General features: G+C 43.6%; 4 protein-coding genes across 6 annotated transcripts; 1 reads left to right on the top strand and 3 right to left on the bottom strand.

Annotated features, from left to right (window-relative positions):
- Positions 1-113: 113 nt before the first annotated feature.
- LOC6525621 (proton-coupled amino acid transporter-like protein CG1139) lies at positions 114-13,248 on the bottom strand. 3 transcript variants are annotated; one of them, XM_015190904.2, is made up of 5 exons: positions 13,164-13,248; positions 1,933-2,499; positions 1,087-1,544; positions 824-999; positions 114-719 (listed from the first exon to the last, which is right to left on the bottom strand). In XM_015190904.2, exons 1-5 carry the CDS (start codon positions 13,173-13,175, stop codon positions 478-480), a joined length of 1,455 nt encoding a protein of 484 aa, XP_015046390.1. In that variant the 5' UTR covers positions 13,176-13,248; the 3' UTR covers positions 114-477. The 3 variants fall into 3 exon arrangements, with proteins under 3 accessions (XP_015046390.1, XP_039227267.1, XP_002101456.1); XM_039371333.2 differs by having other exon boundaries at positions 1,933-2,496; positions 13,164-13,196; XM_002101420.4 differs by lacking the exon at positions 13,164-13,248 and adding an exon at positions 3,629-3,771.
- LOC6525620 (proton-coupled amino acid transporter 1) lies at positions 5,758-13,301 on the bottom strand. The gene is made up of 6 exons (XM_002101419.4): positions 13,164-13,301; positions 9,598-9,749; positions 8,559-8,919; positions 8,032-8,483; positions 7,788-7,960; positions 5,758-7,725 (listed from the first exon to the last, which is right to left on the bottom strand). The coding sequence occupies exons 1-6, from the start codon at positions 13,173-13,175 to the stop codon at positions 7,469-7,471; spliced, it is 1,407 nt and encodes a 468-aa protein (XP_002101455.1). The 5' UTR covers positions 13,176-13,301; the 3' UTR covers positions 5,758-7,468.
- Positions 13,302-17,237: 3,936 nt separating this feature from the next.
- On the top strand, positions 17,238-24,821 carry LOC6525618. Its single transcript, XM_002101417.3, has 6 exons — positions 17,238-20,235; positions 20,608-21,061; positions 21,115-21,629; positions 23,770-24,131; positions 24,201-24,390; positions 24,457-24,821. The coding sequence occupies exons 1-6, from the start codon at positions 17,574-17,576 to the stop codon at positions 24,618-24,620; spliced, it is 4,347 nt and encodes a 1,448-aa protein (XP_002101453.1). The 5' UTR covers positions 17,238-17,573; the 3' UTR covers positions 24,621-24,821.
- Positions 21,761-23,640, bottom strand: LOC6525619. Its single transcript, XM_002101418.3, has 2 exons — positions 22,476-23,640; positions 21,761-22,413 (listed from the first exon to the last, which is right to left on the bottom strand). The coding sequence occupies exons 1-2, from the start codon at positions 23,516-23,518 to the stop codon at positions 21,927-21,929; spliced, it is 1,530 nt and encodes a 509-aa protein (XP_002101454.1). The 5' UTR covers positions 23,519-23,640; the 3' UTR covers positions 21,761-21,926.
- Positions 24,822-24,825: the final 4 nt, after the last annotated feature.

Genomic DNA, 24,825 nt, shown 5'->3' with positions numbered 1-24,825 from the left:
GTTTATTCATTTATATACACGCTTTCAAAAGCGCATATTCACACTGTAAGCGAACTTAATGTTAAACATTGTTTGCTGAAAGCTAATTAATACTTTATAAAAATCTCACTATATTTATAAAATCGATGGATAGCATTTATTACATATGATTAAAACGATAATTTGCAGGCTCTTACACAATTAAAGCCTTATATTGGTAATCAATTTTTAAAAATGGGTTATAGCTGCAGATCATTTTCCTTTATGCCTTGTTTTATGTTTTCTTATGTTTCGTGCCAATTAAACATTTCTTTATACATACACACAAATGCACAGCTTAAAATACAAACTATCAACAAAACAAAAAAAAAAAAAAAACAAAAAATAGTGGAAAATTACACAAATTAATCTTACAATAGAGCAGGGAAACGCATTCACATAGTTTCACGGAATGACAGCATTATTTATGTACAACAAATACTTGCTAGCGATTTAAGCCTACTTAAACTCCTTGACGATCTCCACGATGCTCTGATAGGTGCCAGTGACGATTCCCAGCACGGCCACCGACAGGATGAGGATGTTCTTGATGTAGGACCACACACCCAGCGCCTTGGGCACCTGCGCCCGCGTCACAAAGTCGATCAGCACCGGAATCACGAAGGCCAGACAGGTGGAGCACAGTGCTCCGATCAGCGAGATGAACAGATTCAGCTTGGGAACGACCAGCGCAACGCCAACTAATGAAAATAGTGCACAATGTATAATTACAATCAATAAGTACAGATTATACGGCTTTATCATTGATATTGAATAAAATGGTTATAAGGATATATTCACTTACATGTCATCATCACCATGAAGAAACGAAGGCACACCTGCATAGTAATGGGATACTTTTGGGCGCAGTTATTGGATCGCTTTAGTGGAGGCCACAGGATCTTCATCATCACAAAGAACTGGATGGGGTAGCCGAGGAAAACACCCAGCGCTGCGATCACTTTCACCACCTGCGAGAATCTGCAATGAAAGCAATCCAGTTAATTAAAGTATAAGCCAAGTAAACTTAAAAATCCAAGTTTCCATTCAATTGGTGGCTCTACTTACACTTCCTCCACCACAAGATTGAGTGTTATGCTGCCGGCGACCTCCTCGCCCCAACGCACATAGCTCACGAATCCGGTGAAGATGAACAGCGCCGTGGTGAAGAACATGGTGGAGTTGAGCACACCAAAACGGGTGCTAAAGTTCTCCGGGCGGCGCATCGAGTTCCGCAGCGGCAGGATGAGGGCAATGCCCTCGTAGGAGAACAGGGCGGTGCCAAAGAACAGGGCCAACTGAGCACCGCCCGTAAAGAGGTGCCTGTCCCCGACCGACGGCATGGGTCCATCCGAGAAGGCAATGGTCAGGGTGGCAATCAGTCCAAAGAGCAGGGCCACATTGGCGAACAGCGACACGGGCGAGATGTACTTCAGGTTGGTCATCAGCGAGGGAATCATCGCCGGCAGCAGGGTGATCAGCATCACCATGCTCATGCTGATATCGATGCCGTTCTGCTGGAGCACCTGGAATCAAAATATCAAAATTTATAAGTCAACAAAATACTTTGCCTGTAAAATATATTTTTAAATAATATTTATGCCACTACTGATTGGGCTAAAAAATGATTAAGTGTTTAAACAAGAGTTGTAAGTTGCAAGTATCCGCAAAATATATTTAACATAATATTCATACTCTACCCGTTTTTTACTAGGTTCATAAATATGGTGGTAAAGTTTTTTTTAAGTGCAAAAACTAATCTTGTACACACTTTAAAAATATTACAGCTTCATTAAATTACTCAAAACTAAATTGCAATTTCTATGTTACGTTACCATATTTTAAATGAACTTTAAATACTTTAAATTAATTTTTTTTTATTAATTTTAAATAATATAAAATGTTTTTACTCACCTGGTGCAGATTCTCCGTGATGAAGACAAAGTAGATGGCGCAGAAGCCGAACTGCGTGACGCAGAGGAACATTTCGACGACCAGCTTCATCACACGCGACATTTTCCGTAGTGGGCGTGGCCCGTGCTCGAAGCACTTCTCCACCGTTTCCGGATAGTCGAGAAAGTCAACGCCGGGCGTCCGTTCCACGGCGAGCACCGATCCACGGATGAGCATGCGCTCGCAGTGGACGCACATCACCGCAATGATGGGCAGCAGTATGGTGGCTCCCGCCAGTCCGCCGTTCTTGAAGCAATCGCCCATGGCGAAGAGTCCAGCGCCCACACTTCCCTTGAAGAGATGCGTGGCCGCCTCCAGTTCGCTGGTTTCGTGGCCACGCCTGCGCACCGGATCGCCGTTCTCCAGATCGCCGCCCTTCTCGGCGGGGGCACCCTTCTCCGCGCCCTTCTCCGTGAAGCGCTCCGCATTCTTCTCCGGATTCTTCTCGCTCTGCCTTCCCGTTATTTCCAGTGTCCTTCCCATTTCGCCGGCTGCTTCGATCGCCTTTTGATCGCTGCGCTGCTGCTGCTGTGGATTAAATGGAAAATTTTGAAAAAATCTCTCTCTCTCTCTCTCTCTCTCTGCGATTTTCGGCTTCTTCAAGGAGAGCTTTAACGGTACTTGCGATCTCGCGGAAGGAAGACGGTCACAAAAAGGAGAAGGAGCGAGCGATCAAGCACAGTTAGGTCTCTCTCTCTCTTTGGCATTATCTTTATCCAAATGTAAACCTTAACCCCAGGTGAGCCAACATACAAATATTGAACAGTACCGTAGTACTATATCAACTTAATTTATAGTGAGCTTTAGAGCGAATATAATATACAAATAAATATTTAAATAATCTAACTTTTTCGCTTTTAAGATTAAAAGTTAAAAAGTTGAAGGTTAAAAAGGTACATTTAAGAATCTTTGTTTCTGATAAAAAATATTGTAACAACAAAAAAGTACTGGGTTCAATTTATTAATATGTAAAGTTATAAAGCGATGAATAAAACAATAAATGAAATGCGTGGCAATAAAAATGCTGCCACATATAATAGTTTTACCAATGGCAAAACGTTAATGAAGTCGCATAAAATACTGAATGCCAATTAAAAGCGCTCAATTCATTATAATTCACATCGCTTGCAGACCAGTTCACATCAATGTCAAAGCGCGTAAAATCACAATCATTTGATTGCTTCCTCGGCGGACTTTTGTGTTTTGCAGAAATTTGCATATTTTTAGTGGCTTTGCTATTAAATTCCTTGCGTTAAAAACACTTAATAAGTAGCAAAAAAAAAAAAAACTGTAGGTACTACAAAAGTCACGACATTTTTCGCTTAGTTTCTGATAATTTGAAAATGCACTTTATTTTACACATTTATAATTTGCGAGCTTAAAACCTAATTACACTGAAAATAAAAACTGATTACTATCGTGTTGAGTAAACAAAACACTTTTAACAACCGGAAAGCAAGAAAAAAAATAATTAACCCGTCAAGGCCAGCAGCACTTAATTAATCACAAATCCAGCAAGCAGTGTGCACTTCAATCATAAATATGATTATTAATTATGATTATTTTGCAGCATTACTTAATTCACCGATCACTGATTAGAGCGCTACGCAATGAATATCTGAATATCTTATTCAGCCGATCGATCGGCGATGATCACCTGTTGCTTGTTGCGAGTACAAGTATCGAGTATATCCAAGTATCGAGTGTTTCTGCGAATATAGGACCGCTCGCGTCAAGAACTCAAACCAGACTCAATGCTCGAGTTGGCCAACAGCGGCGAAAAGCGAAAATTGCAAACGGCAAAAGGCAAAAGTCGGAAGGCAGAAATAAAACAAAAATATATAAATAAAGAGCGAACGTTTGTGTGTGTGAGCGATGCAAAAATGCGCATAACGTTTAACCCCCTGCACTTGCTGCGAAATAGAACAACACCACTCTCGTGGTCTTCAAAAATATGAATATAAGTTATAGTTATAAGTATGCTATAAGTGCACGTTCAAAAAAGTGCTTAAAATAAATTCCAAAATATTTACCCATATATTTTATCAATTTAAATAATAGATATAATTTATGAAGCATAATAAAGTCAAGCTGATCACCTGGAAGTAGTGGGTTAAATGCGTGGGAGATCGTAGAGTGTGAGATCAGTTCCGATCCCAAAACCCATAATGCATTTCTAAGCGCTATTTGCAACTGGGTTAACTGACTCAAGTGGCTTGCAAATCACTTTCCCCCGAGGACTTGTCACTTTCCGGTGGAAAACTACGGGGGAAATGCATTGAACCGTTGGGTGATAAAAATATAAATATATACACCTATGTAATATATAAATAGCAGGCAATCACTCATCGATAAAAGATAAGATGAGCCGCTTGTCGTCATGGATCAATGATTAAAATATAAAACTTAAGACTAAGAATATTTCACATTTCGAAATTTCTGAAACAACTAAAAGTTTATTGCACTTTAATAAATACAACATTCCAGTTTGTTAACTTTTGGTATAGATCCAGTTAAATTAGGAGAATAAACAAAGCAAATTAAGGTGGATAAAACATGCACGTAATTGATGCTAATTAATTGAATTAGGTATTGTTTCTAATTCATGCAAATGATTTTTTTTAATTGCCTTGCCTGGAAAAATATTCAATCTATGGAATTGAAGTCTTGAATTCCATGGAATTTCATGAGTGTCAGCTTTCCTAGCCGATTTATTTGATTATTTATTTATCATTAAATAATATACAATTTTTGCTGTTCTTCATTAATTAAAATCGCTTAACTGATCTGTAAATCTAGTGCATTAAATTTAACATTCTGCTCTAAATTGCAATTCTATGGTCGGCATGCGATGTTAGTTTATTTATTTATTATTTACTTTGAAACATTACATAAAACATGACTAGCGTTTGTTTAGAAATTAAATGCATATTGTTTTCCAGCACGTGATTAGTTGTAACCAAGTGTACTTAAACAAAAATAAATAAGCAACGCAGTTTAATTACTAGCTTTAATTTGTTCAGTAGTTCAGTTTATTGCTGGCAATATTTCATCTAAAATAGCTGCGCTTAAAAATATATAAAGTGTTACAAAAACTCGGCGTATTTGGTTGCCATTCGTGTTTGCTTATGACGACGTACATTTGTGGGCAGTAAAAATGTTGTCATTCATCATTCAAAGTTAGTTAATTTATTTATTTGCTCGCTGTTCGCTATACGACTGTATCTTAAGAGTGATTGCGTCACGACATTGAATACACTGATATATTTTGAAATTCTTTTGTAGTGCGGTTCTTTTTTTCTTTTCCGGCAGGAAGTGGTTCGATCAGGTTCAAGGATCCGGTCACATTCTGGATTCCGGAATTCGATTGTCGGTACGGTTTTACACGGCACGTGCCCATTGGATCGAATTCTTGGGCGTAGCATGAATATTTTACAGATATTCCATACACCGCATTCGTGATCGTTACACCTTTACCTTAACCCCCTGAAGCCCCCCCCGGTACTTGCAATTGGCAGACGCACGGAAATTTACCGCCTTGATTGAAGAAGCGCCAGTTAAATGAATTGCACGGAATCAAAGTTTTCCGGCCGTTTGCTGCATCTCACTTCTTCCAATCTTCCAATCAACCAGTCGATCGATCGATCGATAGATCGATGTTGACGGAATCGGAATTCAGCAATTGGATTATATAAGGGGTACGAAAAACAAATGCATAACAAAAATTGCAGGGACGCTTGAGGGGATACGATATTTTCCAGATCATAACAAAATCATACTACATTGTTAAACTTTAAGTAAGGTTTATTGTTTAGGAAGTTTGATTAGTTTCTTGTTATGCTATGTTATATTACCAACTATTAGTATTTCTTTCTAAAATGTTCATATGATCTTAACTATTAAGGTTTATAGTGCGCTCCTGTCTACCGGAATGCATATCCAACGACATTGCCTGCAGTTCCAGTCATCGTTTGAGTTGAAGGTTCGAACGGTTACGATTAGATTGATTTGGTTCGGATCGGATTAGATTAGTGTAATTCCCATACGGGGCGGTAGATATGATTCCACGTATATGGCTCTTAACCAGTTTGCGCCAGATGAAAGCGAAAGTCCGCATACGTATGAGACATCTATCAGAATACAATTTATGGTTTCTTCAGAAACCGGGTCAATGTCAAAACTAATTTGGAGTATAATTGCGAATTTATTTTCGCTGCCAGTTTAAAACAGTTTCGAGCAACCTGTTCCACGACTTTATTAGTATTCGGCTCATTTAGTTTATTACCACTTTTATTCGCACGTTTTCTGTGGCGATAAATAGCTGCAAATGATTTGTGACTCAGCACATTTCTATTGGCACGCAAGTCAGTGATAGCTTAGCTTAAGTACACACATTGAGAAGCGCAGAGAAGGGCGCTCTTTTAATTACTATTAAAAGTATTTAATATCACTATTTTCAAGCACTTTTTTTTTTAGTATTTTCTCGTTGGCAAGGGCTTAGCTTAAGTGCATACATTGAGAAGCGCAGAGAAGGGCGCTCTTTTAATTACTATATCTAGTATCTAGTATCACTATTTTCTAGCACCAATTTTTAGTAACTTGTCGTTGGCAACTCCTTAGCTTACGTGCATACATTGAGAAGCGCAGAGAAGGGCGCTGTCATTATAAAATTAATAATATTAATAATCCGCTCCCTTTTCTAATATCTTTACTATCGAAAATCCATTCCGATCCAAAATTATTGCCAGCCTGTTCTTTCAAGTACTCGAAGCCCCAAAAACACATCTGTCAAGTTCTTGTCATGTTGCGATGACGTCAAAACGAACGTCGCATTGTTTATTCTCACTTAATATCTATTAAAAAAATAATCAATTATAGTAGGTAAAATGCGCTGCACGCTTACTAAGACACAAAAGAAGGCACTTAGCTATGTATATATGTTTGTTTTTTGTTGATGATAAATTCGCAAGCATATTTTGTTTTTATGTCAATAACTAAGCATTAAGATTAATAATAATATAATTGCTTTATGTTTTTTTGGATAATTATGATAAAATGATGGTCGGTAACTGTTTGCTGTTAGTTTAATGATTATCTTTAAAGCTTTGAGGTTTGGTATATCATTTCGTTTTGACAAATATGATCCTCTGCTATTCCTGTATTGTTCTTGTAAGGCATCTTAATTGATTGCTCATCTCGGAAACTCGAAGATCGTTAAGCATTGTTTTTTTCCTAAAACCGAATTTCTGGTTCATTTATATTTATCGTTTTTTTTCGCGCCGGAATCCTGAGTTTGTTGTGAAAATGATATTGTATGGTGATTTTGGCGTTCATAAATTATATTTTTGTTACTATTATGTTGATTTAGTTGATCCTTTGCGTGTTTTTTATAGCTTAATCTCCTTGGAAGATTACAAGGATGATAATCTCATGCATCTTTTTCTACGATGCTGATGATTTTTAGTTTTCGATGTTGCCCTCAATAGTTGGTTGATACTCAGTGCACCTCCTCCTCGCCGAAGTGCTTGACAATTTGCTTGAGACTTTCGTAGGAGCCAGTGAAGAAGCCCAGTAAAGCGAGCACCAGAATGACGAGGTTCTTCGCGCAAATCCAGATGCCCGGTCCTTTGTTCAGCTCACTCCGTGAGATCAACTCGATGACTGGCGGAAAGACGAGGGCCAAAGCCGTTGAGCATAGTGCTCCTATCAGCGAGATGAAAAGTCCCAGGGCCGGCACCATTTCCGCGATGGCAACTGCAGGAGAACCTTGTCAGCTATCCCACATTCTAAAATGGTTCCACATGCCGGATACTTACGAGTCACCAGGACCATAAAGGTGCGGAAACCCAGCTCTCCGAGCAGTGATCGTCCTTGAATGCCGCACATTTGCTTGGCACTGGGCCACATAATCTGGATGGCCACGAAGAACTGCAGCGGATAGCCGAGGAGAACGCCAGCGGACACCATCAGTTTGACCGACTGGGCCAGTCTGTGGATGATGTGGAAGGGTCTCATATACATATGTAGGTGCCAAAGCCAAGCCCCACAGCCCCCACTCACATGGTATCGCCCAGATTGAGGGTCAAACTGCCACCGACCTGCTCGCCCCACTTCATGTAGCCGACGGATCCGGCGAACATGAACATGACGGAGACAAGGAACATGCCCACATTGAGCACACCCAATGGCCGCTCGAACTGGTGTGGCTTTCGCATGGCGTTCTTCAGCGGCATCACCAGGGCAATGCCCTCGAAGGCAAAGATGGCGGTGCCGAAGAAGAGTGCCAGCTGGGAGCCGTTCGTCCAGAGGGCGCGTTCCTCCACCTCCGGCAGTCCGTCCTTGAGGGCATAGTACAGTGTTATGGCCAGTCCCAGGATCATGCACACATTGGCGAACATGGAGACGGGCGTCAGCCACTTGAGGTTCGTGATCAGCGAACTGAGCAGCACCGGTACGAAGGCCAGCAACATCACCACATGGACATTCATGTCGATATCGTAGGCTTGCAGGATCTTTGGAAAAGGCAATCCAAGAATCCAACATCAGTTTTAGCCTAGCTCTTCCCACTGCAGCCACCTCCAACTCACCTGCTTCAGATTCGTGCTGATGAACACAAAGTATATGCAACAAAAGCCCAATTGGGTCACACATATGAATATGTCCACCAGTCGCCCCATCGTTCGCGACCAGCCCCTCAACTTGGGCGGACCATTCTCGAAGCACTGCTCCACCGTCTGGGCATAGTCCGCACACACGGTCTCTCCCTTGAGATCGCGCATCTTCTTGGAGCAGGCCACCAGGACGTGTTGGCAGTGGATGGACACCACGGCTATCACCACTGTCAGCAGTGGCGCCACCAGGAGACCTCCGTTCTTGAAGGCGTCGCCCATGGCGAACAGACCGGGTCCAATGTTGCCCTTGAACAAGTGCACGATGGTCTCCAGATAGCTTGAATTACAGCAACATAGATCGTAGATCATCTTGAGGCTTTGGGGGCTAACTTATGGTGGAGCTGGGTTAGGCTGTCCACTGATGGCTTGGTTTAGTAACGCCACTTTAGTTGGGTTCACGGTTAGTACATGGGTTATAGTCAGTGGTTTAAAGCTGGGATTCAGGATTGTTATATTCAGGTTATGGAGTTATTGGACATCTTAAAGGTTTTGGGTTTCGGGTTTCGAGGAGTAACTGGACATTCGGGTTGCTCGATGCTGGTTTACATTTGCTTGTTATTCCTTGGAGATTATTGTTAGTTGGCTAGATACTGATGAGTTTGTTTTGGGTTTTGGCGTTGATGGTTTTCGATACAGGCACATGCATTAACAAATGGCTAGTAAAAAGTCCATGGTTATTATTTTATAGCTGGGCGACAGGATCGATGCAAGCAGGGTTATTGTTGCAAGGCGGGTTAGTTGGTTAAAGCAGGAGTTGAGGCTGGATTGAGGTATATGCTGGGTTTGGTACAGGATAGGATGTATAATATAATCTTATATCTAAAGCTCTTTCAAAGGTTAGTAGGACTGCCACTTGAGTTAATTCGCAGGTTGTTGGTGGGGGTAGGCAGTTGTTTTTAGGTTGGTTTACGGGGAGCAAGCAGTTAGATCGGGGATTTTCCACAAGCGGTCATACCTTGTAGGCGGATGGTACTCCGCATCGTGATCCTGTTCCTTCGCGACCTTGGCCACTCCACCTCCACCTGCCGTTTCACCTGTGGAGCCTCCCTCCACAGTTTCCTGTCGCGGAACTGTTGCTGTTTGATTTTTTTCTAGTTGAGTTGGCGCCTTTCGGTTTTATAATGCGTATACGCATTGATGACAAGAAGGGAAAAAATTAAAAACAAAAGCTTACAGTTAAATTAAGAATATACAACAAAATAAACGCCTTTTTGCTCGAATGCCTGATGGGTTTTAATTGAGCGATGAAAACGCAAACCTCTCAAGTGTTTCCGCCTGTCAATCTCCATGATTAAGTTCATAGACGGAGATCTTATCCGCAGGGAATCACAGATCAAGTCGTGGCAGTATATAGAATACCACATGACTTCACTAAGCTAGTGCCCACTGTAATAAATTGAATAGGGGATTTCCATTGCCGATGCGACAGATGGAAAAGTTCCCGCCATATGAGTGATAAGAGTGCCAACGATTTGGCATTGCTTAGTCCAATGGCCATAAATATGGCCGCAAACTAAATCAAAGCCAATTAAACGGATTCATAAAAGCCCAATACAAAGCAAATTAAATGCCACCTATATCTTTATCTATATATAGTGTCGCCCAGATAAGTGGCCTTTCGATTTTCGATGACACCCAAACGACTGCCAAACAGACCAACAGACCATCAGACCATCAAACCCATCGATATCTATATCTATAGCACGTGTCGCCTCGAGTTCAATGGGTCTAATTGAAATTTGCAGACAATCTCGAAAAGCTGTTAACAATGTAATAAAATATGGACTCCTGTTAAGGGCGTTGTTGAGCTTCAAAGTATTCAGGGAAATTGCACATTACTCATAGTACATTAATGATATTTCCTTAATTATCTACAACAATGGCCGCATTTGAAACATTTTCCATAAATTCGTGCCTTGCAATAGAATCCCATCACGTTTTCTTGTTATGCATCACAGCAGTCAGCAATAACACGTTTATGGAAAAACCCACGTTCATTCACAATATTTAAATCGCGATCGATAAGTTACTATCAAGGAGTTATGAGTGCAATATTGAACATTTGATACATTGATTAAGATGGATGACTGCTTGATTTATTGGCCACTTTGTCAGTTGGACACATGAAGTTGTCGAAAGTGTCACAGTGTTTTTTTCAATACCTGTTGCCAGCTAACCAATATATATATATATATATATACTATATATATTGTGTATATCTATGGAGGGGTCCAAGTGAATCTTAAGTGTCGTAAATAACGAGCTACTTATCGCCAAACTGATTTTGCTTTCGCTGCGAATCATTTGGGCCTCGTTCAGATTATCGCCGTCTCACATGTGGTATACGCAATCTACTGGAGGACATGGCGCCCCTGACGTATACGTGATATTCAACAGGGTGCTACATACATTGCGAGCATGACGCCTTGCGCCCTGTGTACATCCAGACATCTATTTCGCTGCTTATCGGCAGTTAAAGTAGTTAAAACAAAGTATAAATTGTTATTGTTATTATCGTGCGCTCGCTGGAAGGTAATAATTGAAAGCAAAACTTTGAGGAACTAAGATTTCAGGAATGCAAAAGTATACACACAAAGTCAGCTATACATTTAGTTCTTAAAAAGGGTATTGAAGGAGTCGTTATTTCAAATATTTAGGAAACTACATGGGCGCGGAAAAGGGGGGGCAATGTCATACCCTTGAGCGGCTTCCACTTTAATCTAGACCAGACATTTACCGTGGAAAGCAGACGGTCAATTGAGAGCAGATAACACCAGATAGTCTGAAGTGCGTGGTTTAGTCGGTGTTACAGTCCACCCGCAAAAACCCCGCTCTGGATGGTCGACACCCCTCACCACCCCCTTGGCTCTTAACCCATGGCAGCAGCCATTGGCAAACTGTCAACAGGGCCGCAGTGATCTTATTTATGTGCGGTCTCATTTCCCTTATGTATTTTTTTTTTTGTTTGTTCTGTCATTTTTGTACTCTTTGCTTCTTGAATTGAGCAATGTCTTCGAGTGGAAAATTTTCCACCGCCGATGGTGCGTGTGGTTCTGTTGGTCTGTTGGTCGCTCTGGCGAGGGTTCACTGCACTTGGAGGCAACACAACAAAAAAAAAATTGTTTAATTTCTCCTTTATTAATGTTGCCGGAAATCTGACAAGCTCAAAGGGAACCTTGATTGGCTTTTATTGGCAACGCTTTTGTTCGCCATACAAATGCATTTGGAAAAAAAAGATTTCATGAAATGTGAGATCCACTTTTAGCACAGCGAAAGTTGTTACTTATATTACGAGACTTGCATTTTTAAAAATTTATCTTAAACTTCTCTCTAATATTTACAGTTTGTCTAAAAATTCGTTTACATTTGAAATTTTTATGCTTCGTATTTTATATTTTTTTAATACTTTTCTATATTTTTCTAAAAGTATTGAATACTACTGATAGTTTAGCTGAGTGTATGCAAGTTAAATAGAGATTGGTGTCTGGTGCAGAACAAGTTCTGACCTTGATCAAGCAAATGCATAAAAGTGTGTGATTTTCCATGTTTGATCATTTGCATTTTCAAATTGCAGGCCAGCGTAAACACCTCAGGCGTAACTGGGCAAAATGCAGCAGGGGTGTCTAATCCAGGGGGGTTTTGGTTTGGCTGCCATAAATTATGGGCAATCTTTCATCGGAGATAAGTGCCAGCAAATCCATAAATCGAATCCAGCAGATAAGCAGGAATTTCGCACTAATCAGTGAATTCGTTTGGCGGAAGTTGATGCCAATATGGAAGGCTAATGGCCATAAAAAAAAACAGGTCATGTGGGGTATCTTAATTTATTGGATTCATTTAGCTTATTTGCTGAATAAAGTAAGGGAAAAGCCTTTAATATAATGGATATATTTATCTATTTCATTTTGTAACATCATTTTTGATTTAATAAAGCTGTTGTTTTATTTGCCTAATTATTCACTTAACATTAATAAATAATTATCACAAGTCACCTCATTCATTTTGCTCTGTTGTTTATACAATTATTTGCATACTTAATGGGTTTCCACTACGATTTTTATGCCACATTCCATTGCTTAATTGCTGTTATTAAGCTGGCTTATCTAAAATTAACCCGCCCCCTCTGAAAATTACCCGCCACGCCCCTGGTTTTGACCAAGAAAAAGGCAACAGCTGTGCTAAAACTTTTGTTGCTTTTTTCTTTGCTTGACTTTGCACTTGAATTTCTTTGGTTTTGCCAAAAGAAGTTGTCTGTGTTTACTGTTTTTTTTTTTCTTCTCTTTTTGGTTTTGTGTTTTAAGCTGTGAATTTGAGTTTTTGTTGTTGTTTGACAACCGGCAAAATTAACCCGTTTTTTTTTTTTTTTTGTATTTGTGCGTCGTAATTATTTCTCTGTAGGTTTCCCCTTTTTCGGCCCTTTTGTTTTTTTGGTTTCACTTTTGGCTTTTTGGTTTTTGCGTTTTGGGTTTTCTTTTTTTAGGCATGTGTCTTAAATTTAACGATTGCAATTTAATTACACACCTCGGCATCCATGTTGTTGCTGCTGTTGTTGTTGTTGTTGTGGTGGCTCTTGATGTTGTTCTTGTCGCAGAAGTCGGTCAATAAAGTAAGCAAAACAAACGAGGCAAACAAAAAAAATCAACCAAAAAAATAAAGAAACACACACGTAATTTGCCTGTTCTTGATCTTAATGATTTATTTTCGTAGCCTGCATTTGGCCACCGATCTAAATTTTGGTCTTCGGTTTTCCGAGGATGCGGATGCGGTTAGATGCCGATTCCGATTCCGAATCAGAGATTTTGTAGCCTTTGGCGATCTGTGTTCACTGTGTGTTGTGTGTTAATCGCTCCACGAAAAATTCAAGACTGACGACCGGCGACAATCGTTTGGTTATTCGGACGGCCCGCGAGTGGGAGTGAGATAGATGGGCGTGCACTCGCAGAAAAGAGCGCCAACAATGCGAGATTTTATAAAATATTAACACAACTTGTCGGCTGGAGTTGACAATACATATATGCTTCTTAATATGTTTAAATTAAAGATAAAATAATTTATCAAAAAGTCTTTTCGCTTAAACTATAAATTAATTTTGAATTGCATATTTTACTTAATCTATCAGCTATTAATTTATTTTTTCTAATATTCAGAATATAATTTTTTGCCTCAAGAATTCATTCTGAAGTATAAGCTCGTTTTTTTTGAAGTGTAGAAGATGGCAGAGAGCATCTCCTCGCTCTCGCTCACTCCTTCACGGGCTCATTACAAAAAAATTCGACAGATGCGAGTGCAAAAGAGATAGCTGACCACCAACAGGTTGTCGATCAGCTGTTATAATTAAATGGCACAGTGCGCATAGCGCCCAACAGGTGGCGCTGCGGCAAGTGAATGAAGTCAATTAATGAATGAAATAATCAAATAGAAAGATAACAAACTTGAAACTTTGCTAGTTGTTAATCGAGATGTGGAGTCTAACAAGCAGGTAAACTATATATTTTAGGGCAATTATGCAATCACAATAAAACTAGTATACAAACTATGTTTATTGTATTATAGGAAATACATTTATCCTGATAATTAGTTAAAGTAATTTATTTGGCCAGAAGTCTAACCATCTTCGGGTTACGTAGCGTTTAATTTGTGTTTTATTATTATTGATTTGTATAAAAATAAATTAAAGCGGTGGAAGTACAAAGAATTTCAGCAATAAATGTGCACTGCAAAAAACAAATAGGTTTCTTAAAAACAATAAAAAACATTAGGCGATTGAAACGTTTTGAATGTATATTACTACTCAACGATGCTTCGGTTTAATTTCCATCCACCATTGGTATATTATTAAAATATTATTAATTTCTATACACCATTGGTATATTATTAAAATATTATTAATTTTTATACACCATTGGTTTATTATTAAAATATTATTAATTTCCATACACCATTGGTTTATTATTAAAATATTATTTTCATTAGTTGGCCATTTCTTGCAGTGTAGATTCCTCTCCATGCGCTTCTATTGCGGGACGCACGTCAACTATTCGAGCAGATCGCTCAATTGAAGACGGACGGCGACCTCAGAGCCTCAGAACACAAAGAAGCGCCAATTCGACCCTGAAACCCTGTCCCTGGCCTTGAAAATAGATGGGTAGCACGCCCGTGAGTCCAAAATTCCATAGATACGAATTCCTATACACATGTGCCACCACCTCACAAGATCGAACATTGTCCTCTGATTCGGCATGATGCGTCTTTTCTTCCATCTTTTTCTGATGCGTGGATGGATGAATGGATAGATGGATGGGTGTGTGGTTTGAATATAAAAAGATTCAAATTTTGGGTCAGCCGACCCAATGACGAATACAATTTAGACAGAACATGTGCGAATCGCATACATATACATACAATATATAGGCAGCACTCTTTTAAAAGCTTATCATCTTTTTAAACTGGAAATCTGAAACACACGGAACTTTGACAAAATCCTTAAATATAATTTTTAAATGTATTATTTACTTTTCAAAATGCACTAGTAATTAAATAATATATCCCAAGAATTTTATAGGGTATTCAAAGTGCCGCTCGAGTGGAAATACATTTGCTGAATGCATTATAAATTCTTCGATATAAAACGAAAATATATTAATACAAATAAATAAAACGTGTTGGCTAGAAATATAAAAAAGGATTGTTTTCATTTAAATGTCGTCGAACTTCAGCAAATGCTCTTCAATTATTTTTTGCTGCAGGAATATTTGCTCTTTTCAATTTTTATCACAATAATATGAATTTTCTTTTTGAGGGCTGAACATGAAACCATTGGATGTGCACCTATAAATAAGTATATAGTTTTTTTATGTGACTTTTAAGACACAATTTATGACAAAACGTGAAAATTTTCCACTATCGCGTGCCAACATTTTAAAAGCATTAGACGCATTTTCTTATAGTGAAAATATAGAAAATATGTTTTGATTATTTTTTTCAAGTTGATACAACTTTATAAATCATTCCCGAAAATGCAACTATTTATGTATAAGATATGGTTAATGAAATAGAAGGTAGCCCCATTCCTGGTGACTTTCGCTTTCAACTTCTTAACTCATCCAAAACCAGTAGTTCTGCTTCTGCCATATAGACGATATATAATCGTAAGTCACTATATCTAGAAATATACTTACAAATATATGTAAGTACATTTGTGGTACCTTTTGACATGCTTGGCTTCTGTTTAGATCGCCGACTAAAACGAAAACTAGCAATTAAAAATGTTACTTTTTTTTTATTTAGCTGTCTCTTGGCCAGCGACGGCGGCTCGGCTTTTGTTTATATTATTCAGTGCATTATTGTTATTAAAAGTCATACGGCCAGACCCCCTTTTATTCGCTTGAGGCGTTTTCAAAGCGTTTTGTCAATTGCCGTTGGCTCGAAACGTTAAATGTTTTTTTTAGTGACGCTCCAGTAAGACTACTGTAAGTACTGGCAGAGAATATTATTGTCTTAGTGCTGGTAATTACCCACTGGCAGATAGACATACCTGATTTTGAGGGCGGGGTCACCGCCCCTCGGCGAAAGTCACCAACTGAAAATTACATATGTATGTAAAAAAGCAACGTTTAGCAAAAGTTCCGATTTAATTGCAGAATGCGTAGAAAGTGAAAGATTTGGTTTTAGACATTGTCGCCATAACCGAGACGGAATCTCGATCTCCTAAAGCATTCTGCTCCTGTTCCAAGTCACTTCACGCCATTGTCACCGAGTACCCGTAATCGAAAGCGAAATCACGGATTTAATGGCCAAATAAATAGTATAAGTAAAAGTATTGAATTATTATCATTATTCTTCATAAGGTGAATACTTTTTGCTGTAATAACTTTTCTCCCACATACTAATGAGCGATTTCTTGTAATTTATGGCCATGTCCAGCAATTCCATTTCAATTCGCAGGCAGTTGGCTGTTGGCAGTTTGGATGAGCAATCGGATTGAATTGTTGGCTTTTGGAGCCTGTGCCCCACTGCCTCCTCTTCCTCCTCCCTTCTCGGACAAGTCCGACCTGTTGGCCCCACCTCCGGCGCCTAATCCTCCAGAAAGGCAAGCAGCGGTGTCGCCTAAGTGGGTCGCCCCACTCCAAGCACCACCACATGCTAGCCACCATATACTCCACACTCCATACTCCAAGCTCCATACTACTACATAGCACAAGCAAATGACCTGGCCGAGATTGCCGCCGCATGCTGGCTCATCCCATCTGCTGGGATGCGTGCCTCCATAAAGCAGAATCGCATGGGGGCCAATAAAGCTCACCCAGAAAAGCACTGAGCGAAAATTCTAGATGGTATTTGAGTTTGGTAAATACTTGCACTTAATATAACACTTACTTTATATATCACTTTTTATATTAATGTTTTATTTATTTAACATATTTATAGAAAATCTACCACTTCATTATTAAAAATAAAAAGGATAGGACTTGCGTTATCTATTTTTGTTCCACGTACTGTCGCTTCCATCATTTTTCCAGCACTTAACCCTTGTGTGCCCCATTGGCGATTAGATCGGCAATTTGGCATGGCTCGATAACTGTCGCAAGGCCAGTTAAGAAGATGGTTGGTTGGGGGCTACCAACTAACTGGCGGCCAGAACGTTGGGGTTATGGCAGCGACTCAAAGCCACAGAGAGGCAGAAGTGAAGGAGGAGGTGGAAAGGGAGGCGGAGGAGGAGGAAAAAGAGGAGGAGGAGCGTTACGGGCCAAAAGCCAAGTGGCCGAAACTGTGATGGCGCAGGGGCCCGAAGACGGGGCTTTCTCCGACCGGCTGAGTTGGGCCCGCGACTTGGGGCCCGTTTCATTTGCCAACCAGCCGCGCAGCCAAACAGTCATCGTCATTTTCGTTGGTCGTGGATGATTATCCAAGTCAGCTTGGCGAGCATTCGACATGGTAACTGGGCTGCCCGTTGTGCTCTTGATCGTGGTCGTGGCTATCGTGGTCCATCCAACGCGGGCCATCGACTTTGGCTATCATCCGAGCGCCGAAGAGTTCGACAGCCTGGTGCGCCAAAGCTGGGGTCGCGATCTCCTCCAGCGTCGCGTCCAAGATCGCCGTTTTGTGCCGCGCTACCAGCACCAGACCTCCATTCGCTTCGAGCCGCCAGAACTGGATTTCCAGCTGTTCGACAAGGATCAGGATCAGGATTATGCGCCCTCCCAGCCGTTTGTCTTTGAGTCTGTGGAGGATAACCAACAGGGAGCCACCACTACCGATCAATTCCATGTGCAGAGCGAACTGCTGGAGATCAAGGAGCCACATCCTACGCACAAACCCCAAACGCAGAAGCCACAATCCGCCGGCAATGGCACCACATTTCCCATATACTTCACCCATCCAACGACCGGCATTGTGTACGCCATCAGCCAAGTGGGCGCGGGAGTGGGTCAGAATCCCAGTGTGGTGCCCACCCAAAGTCGCAACGATAGCAACTCCATTGCGATCTATGTGACCAAGGCGCAGTACGATGCCGATATGGAGAGTCTACGCCGGCAATATGAACAGCAATGCCAGCCAATTCCACCGGGTACGGTCATATCCACACTGAATCCCGTGCATCATGGTGGCACCACCGCCAGGCCGCAGATCATTCGACTCAAGAAGCCCAAGAATCCAATGGCCAAGCCCAGTAACAAATTACCCAATCCAAATTATCGCCCACCACCGGTGATGGTGACCAGTGGACCCATCGATCACGTTTCCGATCAGCTGCTCAAGCTGCCCCACCGTACGGGCAGCACCACAACCACCAGCACCACCACCAGCACCACTTCAAGGCCAAATACGCGTCGAAAGAAGCGCAAGAAGAAACCAAAGAACAAGACTAAAGTGATCAAAAGGAGGCCGGGCTATGGCGGCAACAATACCAGAAGTCCGCCAGGCTCCTTGCCCATCATCCTGGGCAAGAGACCTAGCACCACCAAAATCCAAACCAGCACCAGCAGCACCACCACAACGCGACCACCGCCGGCTTATACGCAAGTGGAGAAGCCACATATGCCACTGGCCACGCTGCCCACCTCGAGTGTCTTTAGCCAGCACTTGTTGAGAGGCGGCCTGGAGTCGGCGGAGGAAAGTGAAACACTGGAGGAACAGGAACCACTTCGAGTGGCTGAGCCACTGAATCTTAGAACGAGGCGATGGGTGGAAGATATGCCTGGAGTGGAACCAGTTCAGTCAAAAAGAAACTCCTCTTTAAAGGCGCTGATCAAGAAGAGAGTTCTCAAAAGTGCTGTCAAGAGAATTAGGAGAAGTAAAGAAGCAAAAGGAGATCCTTTAAAGAATCAGCAGGAAATGGATGCTGCTGGAACACTTCACCTTAGAAGTCGCCGCTCTTTGGATAGTTCTAAAAGTGCTGGAACAGAGAAATCTTTAAAAGTAGGAAGATCTATAAAAGTTCCCACAAAAGAAGCTGGAAAAGATGTCACAACTGAGGCTACAAAAGGATCACCGAAAGGCGTTGCCAAGGAGTCCAGAACCATATTATCCAGAGTATCTCCCCATGGAGTAGCAGCTCGACGGGTGAGCACTCCCAAGAGACGCTCGCCAAAGGGCAGTTCCAGAAGGCGAAAGACCAAGCAGCAGACACCACCAACCACGAAGAAGCAGGAGAAGAATACGGGTGGCGTTCTGCACATACCCACCGCCTTGCATCTGCTCCACAGGAATCACAGCCAGGATGAAGCACCCAAAGTTCGAAATAATGCCAATCAAAAGCAGAGAAATACAACTAAAATTAAAATTAAAGAACGCAAACGCGGTAGACCAGAGCTGCCCAGCTTCGATATATTCGAACTCATGTCCGATGGCGACTACGAGGATGAGGGAGAAGAGGAGGAGGAGGAGGAGGACGACGATGAAGACTACTACTTCGAGGAGGAGCACAAGGATAAGGATACAGAGAAGCCCAATAAAAGCAGCAGCACAGAAACCACACAAAGTGATCTCAAGGAGGATAGCAGCTCCGCGGAGGAGGGCGCCGATTTTGGAGCTATGGTGGAGGAGGAAACGACGACCACGGCGACCATAACGAGCAGCGAGGAGGAGGATGCCACCTCCAGCACCAAAGACACCATGGCCAAGAAGAAGATTCGCATCAAGAGGCGGCCAGTGGACTCCGATGAGGATTACGACGACGATGAGGACTCCGGCATTGCTGGCTTCTTTCGCATGATCTTCTATCCCGTCCAAGTGGCCATGACACGGCTCATGGACGGCTTTGGCACTCCCGATGAGGAGGAGGACAAGCAGCCAGCCGCATCGAAGTACCCCAGCTATACCCTGTATCATAGCGCCCACAGCAATGAAGCGTATGCCGAGCCGGAGGATGAGGATGCGGAGGATGACGAAGACTCCTCCTCCTCGCTGGGCAGCTGGTTTGGTTCCTGGTTTGGCCTGCAGCGACGCACCAAGAAGATCGGCAGCACCACCACCACCACCGTGCCCGTGCCTTTGCCCGCGCCCACCAAGGCGCCACCCGGTTGGCTGGAGTCCTGGTTTGGATTCGGCTCCACCACGGAGACGGAGACGGAGGCGGAAGATGACTACGACAGTGAGTAGTATGCTTTAAGTGTAACCCATGCCATGCTCATGCTTGATTAGTTATTTATTTTGGGAAATATGGCAACGATGATGGGGCAATTTGCTAATTTATACGTTCGTTTTCTCTAACATTGTTAGAGGTTCGAATCTAATTACCGTGCAATTAAAAAGCGAGCCATGCTAAGTTCTTGTTATGCGAGTGGTTCGTTTAATGGCGAGATTGGCTGAATGAGCAGGAAGATAAAAGGGAAAACCCAAGGGAGAACCCAATTGAATGGCTAACGGCGTGGCTCCACCAAATGGGTTCTCGTTTTCCTTCACGCTTTCTGCACCGCTAAGACATAAAATACCATACATATGACTTATTTTCTCCAACGAACAGAATGGTTTTCCACCTGGTTCGATTCGCGGCCAAAGCGAAAGGTACGACGTCGTTCCACCACCTCCACATCGACCACTTCGACGACAACCACGACGCACACACCATCGGCGGCGGCGGCCCAAGTGCCCATCCTGACCATTGTGGATCCACTGAGGAATCCACAGAACTGGATCGGCATACTGGCCCACCACATTGTCAACACCACTGGCAGTGCCATCTCCACGAGCACCAGTAATCCGCTCCTCCAGGCACTGGCCACGCGTATGACCACCAGGGCAACCACTAGCACCACAACCACCACATCGCGACCAGAGGTGCCCAGGCGCATAAGCTATGACAAGTACCAGATTTGGCGTCTAAAGCCGCAGGATGAGGAGCAGGTGCGCGCACTGGAGTCGTTCAAGAAGGGCGAGGATGGCGTCAAGTTGCACTGGCTTAAGGGTCCAAGTCTCAGGTAATAGTCAATTAAGAGGTTATTACCACTTTTCACTCACTTCATCATTTTAGAGGCCTGACGGATGTGCTAGTGCCACCCAAAATGCTCGTGGACTTCCAGGGCACCCTGAACTACGAGGGCATAGCGCATGAAGTGCTCATTTTCGATGTGGGCAAGGCCATCGCCTACGAACTGACCAAAGAGGATTACCTGCAAACCACGCGTCCCTCGAAGCCACGACCCACTGTACCGCCGCCTATGACATGGAATCGTTACCACAATCACGATGAGATCGTCAAGTATCTGGAGACGGTGCGAATGCGTCATCCGCAGCTGGTTGAGCTCATCCACATCGGTCGTTCCTTCGAGGGACGACCCCTAATTGTGGTCAAGATCGAGTCCAAACAATCGACGGCGGCGGCGAGTAACGAGGCTCCACACACCATCAAGCGACCCAAGCGGAAACGGAAGTCCGGTCAGGCCAATGCCGTGTTCGTGGAGGCCGGTGCTCAGGGATTGGCCTGGATTGGACCCGCGACGGCCACCTGGATGATTGCCGAGCTGCTGCGACTAATGAAGACGAACAGTGAGTACAATCAACCAAACTAGTTTTGTAATCACATCATTGGAATATAGCTAACTCAAGATCATAAGTATCATAAGATCAGATCATAAGTAGTTATGTAAGTAAGTATGTAAGTAAGTATGTCAGTTATGTAAGTTCTGCAAAGGAATCATTAAGTTTATTCAAATTGAAATTTGTTGCCAATTGTCGAATGGTTCGTGTTGCCAGATACAATACACATGTGTAGCTCTCGCCTGTCAGTATCAAGTCAGTTGAACGAATATTGGCGCCCAACGTGGGGCCGCGAATCCCTCTTGGTTACTGCATCATGCGAGCCAGTGCGTCGCGCATCCAGAGCACAATGGTGGGCGGCTGTTTCATCTCAGTGGGAATAGCGTATCGTCTGGAGCTGAGGAATATTGCCCGTCCCTCGCAATCCGTATACCGCATCTTACGATGCGAGTGGAAGCCCAAGCTGGGTCCACAACTAGCTGCCTTCTTGATCTTGGGCTTGTGAGCACAGCTCCTGGTCTTGGAGGCACTGCTCTTGGTCTTGGACTTGCTGGATCTGTGGAAGAAGCCAATGCCACCACCTTTGGCCCTGGAACGGGCTCGATCCCGTGAACGACAACAGGAGCCACTGAGGTGGGTCACCTGCGAAATGGCGAAGGCGACAAGCAGCAGTCCGAAGACAATGGCCACCGCCACCTGAACGTTGCGATCGGCGTTCTTTAGGTCCACCAGCAACTGGACGACATGGTAGCCCAGAGTAATCCAAAATGTTATCGTGCAGATGGCAAAGAAGCTAGCGAAAGATCCCATAGATTATCAAAGGTTCAGTGCCAGGATAAATGAATAGATACTCACACTAGCACACCGAGTACCTCAAGTAGAAAGGTAATGAAGAAGTTCAGCTGATCGCTTCCGAAATCCGCTCCAAAGGATCCTCGTTGGGCGGCGCCAACGGGCTTATAGCCACCACCTTGAGCTCCCCGTAGGGCACTCGGTGCAGCTGGACCTCCTGATGCCGGTGCCAAGATTAACGGTGCATTGCCCAGCGTTCCCGGATAGACAAAGCTACCGGGATCAACGCCATGTGCCTCACCGCAGGCGGCATCACAGCCAGTACCATAGCCGCAGTCCTCGTCGCATGCCACGCCCAGGCTGCATCGCTCGTGGCCCAAGGTGGCGGTGCCCAGATTGATGGCGAAGCCCAGGGTGTCCCTGCCGGCGTGACCAGCGCCAGTTGGCGGTTGACGCGCCGTCCAGCCATGGCGGCAGGCGCCCATGCTCTGGCCACTCTGTCCACTCTGTCCTCGGTTGTCTTCGCTGTCATCGTTGGATATCATGCTGCTATACCTGTTCTGATCGTAGAAGGTGTGCGGTGCGAAGTTTATGTTGCCTGTCCCGCCGTCATCCAGACCAACGGGCGTGGAATCAAAGCGCAGATTGCCCCCAGCGGGAGGATTGGATGTGCTACGCGAGGAGGTCCGGAATACCTCGGTCACTTCCTCCGATATACGCGGACTCTCCGAATCCCTGGCCGTGGTACTGAAAACCAAACTAACGTGTGTGCCATGCACCGCCGATCCCCGGGGACTGGCCGCCTCCGGAATGACCATAACGCCCGGATTCACACCGGACACATCCGATGCGCCGGATTCTCTATCGGGCACGATTGGTGCCGCACCATCGTCTGGATTTTTGGTAACTTGCAGGCCGTGCGGAACTCTGGCGATGCGGGAAACCCTCTGGAGTCTGCCGCCCAGAAGGGATGTGATGGTGGATGCTTTATTACCGTCTGGCGATGATGAACCACTGCCCTCTGCTACTCCTCCTCCGCCAACAGAAGGATTCAATTTGGAGCGCACGTATTGATGCGAGGACTTTCGGGTTCTTCGCCTCTCCATCCCGATCTTGATCCAACTGGTGGAGCAGTGGCAAGCTGTTCACGCCCAAATGATACACTTTCGATTTTTCGGTCTACAAATAAACTGACTAACGGACTGACAAAGGATAACTAATGTGATCTGAGTTGGGGTACAGCGGCAACGTTGATCGGTTGAAAATCATATTATACTTCTTATTTAAAAAAAAAAATATATATACAGAAATATTTAATTAACACCTTTGAATAACCCCTAAAACGTTTACTCAACAGAAAGCAACGAGGACGTGGAGTTCATCCGGAACACCACGTGGTACATAATGCCCGTCCTGAATCCGGACGGATATGCGTACAGCCACGAGTACGATCGTTTCTGGAAGAAGTCGCGATCGCAGCACCAGGCTCCGCCACCCAGTGGCCTCCTGGACTCGGCAATGACGTGGCTGCAGCAGAAACGGGGTCCGGATAAGGTGTGCTACGGGGTGGATCTGGACAGGAACTGGCTGTATCATTGGGGCAAAAGGGGCAGCTCCAAGGCGCCCTGCAACGAGTTCTACGCCGGACCGGCGCCATTTTCCGAACCGGAAACCAAGGCCGTCTCTGAATTCCTCATGGATTACAGGACGCAGATTAAGGTGTGCTTACAAACAATATATAAGAAAATACATAAATTATATATTAAATTCTGATTCTGATCTTTGCAGCTGTACATTTCGCTGCAGGCCTATGGACAGGTGATATCCTATCCGGTCAAGGCCAATTCCACGTTCAACTCAGAAAGATTGGACGACTTTCTGGATGTGGCGATGGTGGGCACCGATGGATTGCGCAAGAAGGGCAGTAAATCCCGATATAAGGTCGATGCATCCAACGATCTAATTGAACAGCGATCGGGTGCGTACTATGCCTCTACTATGATATATAAACTAGCTAATCCTTTGGTTACCTTGATTTCTGCAGGCTGTGCGGACGCCTTTGCCGCCTACGAGATTGGGATACCCTTCAGCTACACGCTGCAGCTGGCGGACAACGGAGTGCACGGCTATCTGCTGCCCAGCAGCGCCATCGAGCCCACGGCTCGGGATGCCTTCGAGATCATTAGCGGCATGCTGGACTACATATGAGGCTAGCCATCGGGGAATCGGATTCCAGACGAAATCGAAGGCAGCAGGGATTTTGGGTGGGGCTACATGTGAAAGAGTTTTAGTTCCTTTTAAACGGGCTTTGGTGGCTTGCGTTCCGGAGATCAGCAGATCACTTGCCACATTTCCGGAATACATTCTCCAATACAATTAGCTGCATTTACGTATCTTATGCCTACCACATTTT

Source organism: Drosophila yakuba, chromosome X, assembly GCF_016746365.2.
Source record: "Drosophila yakuba strain Tai18E2 chromosome X, Prin_Dyak_Tai18E2_2.1, whole genome shotgun sequence".
Classification (NCBI taxonomy): Eukaryota; Metazoa; Arthropoda; class Insecta; order Diptera; family Drosophilidae; genus Drosophila; species Drosophila yakuba.
Note: the sequence above shows the minus strand (reverse complement) of the source record. Positions and strands in the feature narration are given on the sequence as shown.

Excerpts from the sequence above, each read along its gene's own strand:
- LOC6525618 (XM_002101417.3), top strand. The coding sequence starts at position 17,574 with ATGGTAACTGGGCTGCCCGTTGTGCTCTTGATCGTGGTCGTGGCTATC. Across the intron at positions 21,062-21,114 it reads CTTAAGGGTCCAAGTCTCAG|AGGCCTGACGGATGTGCTAG; the intron begins GTAATAGTCAAT and ends TCATCATTTTAG. Across the intron at positions 24,132-24,200 it reads ATTACAGGACGCAGATTAAG|CTGTACATTTCGCTGCAGGC; the intron begins GTGTGCTTACAA and ends TGATCTTTGCAG.
- LOC6525621 (XM_015190904.2), bottom strand. Across the intron at positions 1,545-1,932 it reads TCACGGAGAATCTGCACCAG|GTGCTCCAGCAGAACGGCAT; the intron begins GTGAGTAAAAAC and ends TTTTGATTCCAG. Across the intron at positions 1,000-1,086 it reads AATCTTGTGGTGGAGGAAGT|ATTCTCGCAGGTGGTGAAAG; the intron begins GTAAGTAGAGCC and ends CTTTCATTGCAG.
- LOC6525619 (XM_002101418.3), bottom strand. The coding sequence starts at position 23,518 with ATGGAGAGGCGAAGAACCCGAAAGTCCTCGCATCAATACGTGCGCTCC. Across the intron at positions 22,414-22,475 it reads GAGGTACTCGGTGTGCTAGT|CTTCTTTGCCATCTGCACGA; the intron begins GTGAGTATCTAT and ends ATCTTTCGCTAG.
- LOC6525620 (XM_002101419.4), bottom strand. Across the intron at positions 8,920-9,597 it reads GAGTACCATCCGCCTACAAG|CTATCTGGAGACCATCGTGC; the intron begins GTATGACCGCTT and ends CTGTAATTCAAG. Across the intron at positions 7,726-7,787 it reads CTTTATGGTCCTGGTGACTC|TTGCCATCGCGGAAATGGTG; the intron begins GTAAGTATCCGG and ends GTTCTCCTGCAG.